This window comes from Penaeus chinensis, chromosome 42 (genome assembly GCF_019202785.1).
Source record: "Penaeus chinensis breed Huanghai No. 1 chromosome 42, ASM1920278v2, whole genome shotgun sequence".
Lineage (NCBI taxonomy): Eukaryota > Metazoa > Arthropoda > Malacostraca > Decapoda > Penaeidae > Penaeus > Penaeus chinensis.
The window spans coordinates 6,000,631-6,008,130 of record NC_061860.1 but is presented as its reverse complement, the minus strand read 5'-3'; the positions used below and the strand labels follow the sequence as shown (position 1 = coordinate 6,008,130).

Sequence of the window (7,500 nt, the reverse complement as noted above, 5' to 3'; positions counted from 1 at the left end):
TAATAATAATAATAATAATAATAATAATAATAATAATAATTATAATAATAACATTGATATAATGTCAATTATAATGATAATAATGATAATGATAGAACTGATAATTGTAATGTCAATAACAATAAGAATGAAATTAATGGTAGTAATAATGATAATGATAATAAGATTAATGTTAATTATGATGATGATGATGATGATGATGATGATGATGGTGATGGTGATGGTGATGGTGATGGTGATGGTGATGATGATGATGATGATAATAATGATAATAATAATAGTAATAATAATAACAATAACAGCAATAGTAATAGTTATAGTAGTAATAATGATGCTAATGACGATAATGATGCTTACCACTATCACCACGACCATCATCACTATCATCCCCATCATTATCATTATCACCATCACTATCCCCGTAAATCCCCCTCTTATTACCTGTCCTTCCCTTCAACAACACGAAACTCAACACTGTCTTGGAAACAGTAGCTTTGCAAATGGGAATATTCTGGCCAGTCCTATTACTATAGTGACGACGACCAGACTAAGACGAGAAAGCTGCTGGTGCATTAATGTTGTTATTGTGTGTTGGTGTTTTTGTCATTTCCGTTGTTATTAGTGTTATGATTATGATTATTATTATTATTTGTATTATTATTCTTACTATTTTTGTTGTTATTATTATTATAATTATAATTATTATTATTATTATTGTTATTATTATTATTATTATCATTATTTTTATTATTATTATTATCATTATTGTTATTATTATTATTTTATTGTTATTACTATTATTTTTAGTATTATTATTATTGTTATTACTATTATTATTATTATTATCATTATCATTATTACCCCTTTTTATTATTGCTGTTTTTATTGCTATTATTATTATCATTACTATAATCATTATTATCATTATCAGTATTTCTACTACCTCTATCATTGTCATCATCATCATCCAAATCATTATTATTGTTCCTGTTTTTGGTAAAATTATCATATTTTTTCTATCCTTAAAGGTAATGGTAACTACAGCATTTGTGATACCTCTATAGTAGTAGTAGTAATAGTAGTAGTAGTAGTAGTGGTATCATTATTATACCTGTTATAATGGTAATCTTAATTATTGTTGTTGCTATCATCATTATTGCAATAGTTATTTTTTCTTTTCTATTTGTCTTTTTTTTCATATTATGAATATCCTTATTGAGTTTACCTTGATTAGTCTTGATATTACCATTATTATTAATACTTTTTTTTTTTTTTTTTTTTTTTTTTTTTTTTTTTTTTTTTTTTTTTTTTTAGTCCAATGACAGTGTTGCTAAAATTATCATAATTGTCATGATTTTATCGTTCACTGTTTCTTTCTTGACGAAGTTATTTGTACCATTAACTTTAACATTACTATCTTACAAGTACATCGGCAATAAAGTCCATTTTCATATAACTTATAACATGTTCTTAGCCCTTAAGAGGCAGTCCCATAAAGTTCATTCGGTGCCACGATCCTCGTTCACCGTTCTCGCTATTACTGGCACCCACCCTTTGCAAGTGCCACACAGATTTCATTGCAGGCGCTATCAACATTGCAATTCCATCGGCCTTTCCCCATTGCCGCCGACGCCGAGGCTCCTAATCACATGCAATTGCATTTTGTCACTATCATTCTCACTCTCTCGCCGCGGGGAATGCGAGCGGGAGAGCGTCGGATAAGCTGCGTGTGCGTGTGTTAGTCTTTGCGGGAGAGGTCGGATAAGTTGCGTGTGCGTGTGTTAGTCTTTGCGGGAGAGCGTCGGATAAGTTGCGTGTGCGTGTGTTAGTCTTTGCGGGAGAGGTCGGATAAGTTGCGTGCGCGTGTGTTAGTCTTTGCGGGAGAGGTCGGATAAGCTGCGTGCGCGTGTGTTAGTCTTTGCGGGAGAGCGTCGGATAAGTTGCGTGCGCGTGTGTTAGTAATTGCGGGAGAGGTCGGATAAGTTGCGTGCGCGTGTGTTAGTCTTTGCGGGAGAGGTCGGATAAGTTGCGTGCGCGTGTGTTAGTGTTTGCGGGAGAGGTCGGATAAGTTGCGTGCGCGTGTGTTAGTCTTTGCGGGAGAGGTCGGATAAGTTGCGTGTGCGTGTGTTAGTCTTTGCGGGAGAGGTCGGATAAGTTGCGTGCGCGTGTGTTAGTCTTTGCGGGAGAGGTCGGATAAGTTGCGTGTGCGTGTGTTAGTCTTTGCGGGAGAGGTCGGATAAGTTGCGTGCGCGTGTGTTAGTGTTTGCGGGAGAGGTCGGATAAGTTGCGTGCGCGTGTGTTAGTGTTTGCGGGAGAGGTCGGATAAGCTGCGTGCGCGTGTGTTAGTGTTTGCGGGAGAGGTCGGATAAGCTGCGTGCGCGTGTGTTAGTCTTTGCGGGAGAGGTCGGATAAGTTGCGTGCGCGTGTGTTAGTAATTGCGGGAGAGGTCGGATAAGTTGCGTGCGCGTGTGTTAGTCTTTGCGGGAGAGGTCGGATAAGTTGCGTGCGCGTGTGTTAGTCTTTGCGGGAGAGGTCGGATAAGTTGCGTGCGCGTGTGTTAGTCTTTGCGGGAGAGGTCGGATAAGTTGCGTGTGCGTGTGTTAGTCTTTGCGGGAGAGGTCGGATAAGTTGCGTGTGCGTGTGTTAGTCTTTGCGGGAGAGGTCGGATAAGTTGCGTGTGCGTGTGTTAGTCTTTGCGGGAGAGGTCGGATAAGTTGCGTGCGCGTGTGTTAGTGTTTGCGGGAGAGGTCGGATAAGTTGCGTGCGCGTGTGTTAGTGTTTGCGGGAGAGGTCGGATAAGCTGCGTGCGCGTGTGTTTGTGTTTGCGGGAGAGGTCGGATAAGCTGCGTGCGCGTGTGTTAGTCTTTGCGGGAGAGGTCGGATAAGTTGCGTGCGCGTGTGTTAGTAATTGCGGGAGAGGTCGGATAAGTTGCGTGCGCGTGTGTTAGTCTTTGCGGGAGAGGTCGGATAAGTTGCGTGCGCGTGTGTTAGTCTTTGCGGGAGAGGTCGGATAAGTTGCGTGTGCGTGTGTTAGTCTTTGCGGGAGAGGTCGGATAAGTTGCGTGCGCGTGTGTTAGTCTTTGCGGGAGAGGTCGGATAAGTTGCGTGTGCGTGTGTTAGTCTTTGCGGGAGAGGTCGGATAAGTTGCGTGCGCGTGTGTTAGTGTTTGCGGGAGAGGTCGGATAAGTTGCGTGCGCGTGTGTTAGTCTTTGCGGGAGAGGTCGGATAAGCTGCGTGCGCGTGTGTTAGTGTTTGCGGGAGAGGTCGGATAAGCTGCGTGCGCGTGTGTTAGTCTTTGCGGGAGAGGTCGGATAAGTTGCGTGCGCGTGTGTTAGTAATTGCGGGAGAGGTCGGATAAGTTGCGTGCGCGTGTGTTAGTCTTTGCGGGAGAGGTCGGATAAGTTGCGTGCGCGTGTGTTAGTAATTGCGGGAGAGGTCGGATAAGTTGCGTGCGCGTGTGTTAGTCTTTGCGGGAGAGGTCGGATAAGTTGCGTGCGCGTGTGTTAGTCTTTGCGGGAGAGGTCGGATAAGTTGCGTGCGCGTGTGTTAGTAATTGCGGGAGAGGTCGGATAAGTTGCGTGCGCGTGTGTTAGTCTTTGCGGGAGAGGTCGGATAAGTTGCGTGCGCGTGTGTAGTAATTGCGGGAGAGGTCGGATAAGTTGCGTGCGCGTGTGTTAGTCTTTGCGGGAGAGGTCGGATAAGTTGCGTGCGCGTGTGTTAGTCTTGCGGGAGAGGTCGGATAAGTTGCGTGCGCGTGTGTTAGTAATTGCGGGAGAGGTCGGATAAGTTGCGTGTGCATGTGTTTGTGTTTGCGGGAGAGCGTCGGATAAGTTGCGTGTCGCGTGTGTTAGTCTTTGCGGGAGAGGTCGGATAAGTTGCGTGTGCGTGTGTTTGTGTTTGCGGGAGAGGTCGGATAAGTTGCGTGCGCGTGTGTTAGTCTTTGCGGGAGAGGTCGGATAAGTTGCGTGTGCGTGTGTTTGTGTTTGCGGGAGAGGTCGGTTAAGTTTGCGTGCGCGTCGTGTTAGTCTTTGCGGGAGAGGTCGGATAAGTTGCGTGTGCGTGTGTTGTGTTTGCGGGAAAAGGTTCGGATAAGTTGCGGTGCGTGCTGTTAGTAATTGCGGGAGAGGTCGGATAAGTTGCGTGCGCGTGTGTGGTTGTGTTTGCGGGAGAGGTCGGATAAGTGCGTGTGCGTGTGTTAGTCTTTGCGGAGAGGTCGGATAAGTTGCGTGCGCGGGTGTTAGTGTTTTGCGGAGAGGGTCGGATAAGCTTGCGTGTGCGTGTGTTAGTCTTTGCGGGAGAGTCGGATAAGTTGCGTGCGCGTGTGTTAGTAATTGCGGGAGAGGTCGGATAAGTTGCGTGTGCGTGTGTTTGTGTTTGCGGGAGAGTCGGATAAGTTGCGTGCGCGTGTGTTAGTCTTTGCGGGAGAGGTCGGATAAGTTAGCGTGCGCGTGTGTTAGTCTTTGCGGGAGAGGTCGGATAAGTTGCGTGCGCGTGTGTTAGTAATTGCGGGAGAGGTCGGATAAGTTGCGTGTGCGTGTGTTTGTGTTTGCGGGAGAGGTCCGGATAGTTTGCGTGCGCTGGGTGTGAGTCTTGCGGAGAGGTCGGATAAGTTGCGTGTGCGTGTGGTAGTTCTTGCGGGAGAGGTCGGATAAGTTGCGTGCGCGTGTGTTAGTAATTGCGGGAGAGGTCGGATAAGTTGCGTGTGCGTGTGTTTGTGTTTGCGGGAGAGGTCGGATAAGTTGCGTGCGCGTGTGTTAGTCTTTGCGGGAGAGGTCGGATAAGTTGCGTGCGCGTGTGTTAGTCTTTGCGGGAGAGGTCGGATAAGTTGCGTGCGCGTGTGTTAGTAATTGCGGGAGAGGTCGGATAAGTTGCGTGTGCGTGTGTTTGTGTTTGCGGGAGAGGTCGGATAAGTTGCGTGCGTCGTCTGTGCGAATGGGTGTTCGTACGCTAAGTGTGAGTCTTTTGTGTTGTTGGGGTTCGAGTGTTTCTAAATGTGTGTGTGTGTTTCTGAATGTGTGTGTGTGTGTTTATGTGTGTGTGTTTGTATGTGTGTGTGTGTGTGTGTGTGTGTGTGTGTGTGTGTGTGTGTGTTTTCGTGTTGTATGCGTGTGTAAGTTCGTATGTGACTGATCTTGTGTGTATGTGTATGTCTACGCTTATGTTCATGCTTATGACCTACGACTGTCCGTATGCGTGCGTTAATTAACGAATTCGTATACGCTCGCCCATTCATTAATACATTCATGAATGAGTGAGTGAATCGACTCTTACACGCTAACGCAATACACGCCACCTGCTTGCTTAATATAAGAGATACGTTAAGTTTTGCAATTTCCTCGACGCCAAGTTACGGTCCCATTGATAAATTCAATTTTCACGCTTCGGAGAGCTATTGCCAAAACACGTTTTACGAAATGCCGCCAAATTAATTCGCGAAGTCGACGTTGTTTATGGGACAAAGAACAATACTTACTGCTAATTGGAATGTCAGTGTAGTTACCCTTGCGTTCAAGTGTTAGGAAGTGTATGTTTGCTTGTTTGTGTTAGTTTGCTTGTTTGTGTGTGTTTGTTTGTGTGTGTGTGTGTGTGTGTGTGTGTGTGTGTGTGTGTGTGTGTGTGCGCGCTCGTGTGTGTGTATGTGTGTATATGTGCATATCTATATGAGTGTGTTTGCTTGTGTGTATGTGCGTGTATATTTGTGTTTGTTTATCAAATGCTTAGCACTTTGATTGCTGGAAATCATCCCTGTTTGTGATGGTTAGGATTGTTAGTTTAGTAATTGTTGTGACTGTTGGCGAATGTTGTTATTATTATGAAAGGTGTGATTGTTATTGATTGTTAGTAAGTGCTGTAACTGTTAGTGATTGTTGTAAATATTGTGGTTGTTAGTCATTGTTAGTGATTGTTAGATAATGTTGCGAGTGTTGAGACTGTTGTTATTGTTATGAACGTTATAATTGTTAGTGAATGTTGTGCTTTTTGGTGACTGTTGGTGATTGTTATGAATGTTGTGATTGTTAGTCATTGTCTTGATTGTTAGGGATTGTTTGTGATTATTTACCAACACCATCACTTACCTCTTACCAAGGAATTTGAACATGGAAACCTTATTATATATTGCATTCATTTCCCTAACTGCTTTCAGAATATTATACGAATGCAAACTACGTTATTGAATTTTATTGCAGGGGGGAAAAAAATAAACATTAGAATAACCAGAATGATTATGTGATTATATATTCAATGCAGAATTTGCTCATTTTGCATGTAAGCCTAGCAATTGTTTAATGTTTGTGTTGCTAGCATGCACACACACACACATACACACACATAATGAGAGAGAGAGAGAGAGAGAGAGAGATAGAGATAGAGAGAGAGAGAGAGAGAGAATAAGAGAAAGTTAGAGAAAGAGAGAGAGAGAGAGAGAGAAAGAGAGAGAGAGAGAGTAAGAGAAAGTTAGAGAAAGAGAGAGAGAGAGAGAGAGAGAGAGAGAGAGAGAGAGAGAGAGAGAGAGAGAAAATAAGAGAAAGTTAGAGAAAGAGAGAGAGAGAGAGAGAGAGAGAGAGAGAGAGAGAGAGAGAAAGAGAGTAAGAGAAAGTTAGAGAAAGAGAGAGAGAAAGAGAGAGAGAGAGAGAGAGAGAGAGAGAGAGAGAGAGAGAGAGAGAATAAGAGAAAGTTAGAGAAAGAGAGAGAGAGAGAGAGAGAATAAGAGAAAGTTAGAGAAAGAGAGAGAGAGAGAAAGAGAGAAAGAGAAAGAGAGAGAGAAAGAGAGAAAGAGAAAGAGAGAGAGAGAGAAAGAGACTTCACAACAGTCAAACCACAATATTAAACCAACTCGTTTGGAGAGATAGAAAAAAAAAAAAAAATTGCAGAAAATGAAAAAAGCATTTGTGACTATCCATACTTACACCCCCCCTACCCCCCCCCATATAAACAAGACTACACACCAGCCAATCCAACCGACCAATCCACTAGTACTAATTAACCCCCCCCTACTTCACCCTTCTAGTCGTAGAACAGTACTGGGAGGTCCAAGTCTACAACCAATACGTACTAGAAGGGAATACGGCCGTACTGCACTGTAAGGTCCCCCCCTTCGTTAAAGATTTCGTCACCATAACATCCTGGACGCAAGGACATACCAACTACTATCCTTCGCAAAATGCAGGTGAGTGAATATACCTTCTGGAGTGTAAAAAACATATTTGGATTTTTTTTTTTTTTTTTTTTTTTTGAACGTCTTCCTTACATTTAAACAAGGAATGAAACTTCCTTTAGAGTGATTCATGTTTATTTATTGACTCTTAAAATGTTTTATTCTTATTTTTTTTTCTGTTTTATGATAAGGATTTTTTTTCTAATATCTTCCATTTAAGGATGGAAAATAATTTTTGGAAGTAATATTTTCCTTATAACCAAACACAGGAAGGAGGTAATACGTTTACTCTATATTAAAACTTGTATATATATTTCTTATATTTCATCATTACTGTTAATATC

The 7,500-nt window shown here is 42.8% G+C and overlaps 1 protein-coding gene across 1 annotated transcript in view; it reads left to right on the top strand.

The window, feature by feature from the left end:
* Positions 1 to 7,162: 7,162 nt before the first annotated feature.
* LOC125047893 (Down syndrome cell adhesion molecule-like protein Dscam2) overlaps positions 7,163 to 7,500 on the top strand; it is a 76,924-nt gene continuing 76,586 nt past the window's right edge. Inside the window, exons 1-2 of the mRNA XM_047646440.1 lie at positions 7,163 to 7,168; positions 7,426 to 7,432. Of these exons, the coding sequence (XP_047502396.1) occupies positions 7,163 to 7,168; positions 7,426 to 7,432 (13 nt within the window). The remainder of the gene's footprint in view (positions 7,169 to 7,425; positions 7,433 to 7,500) is intronic.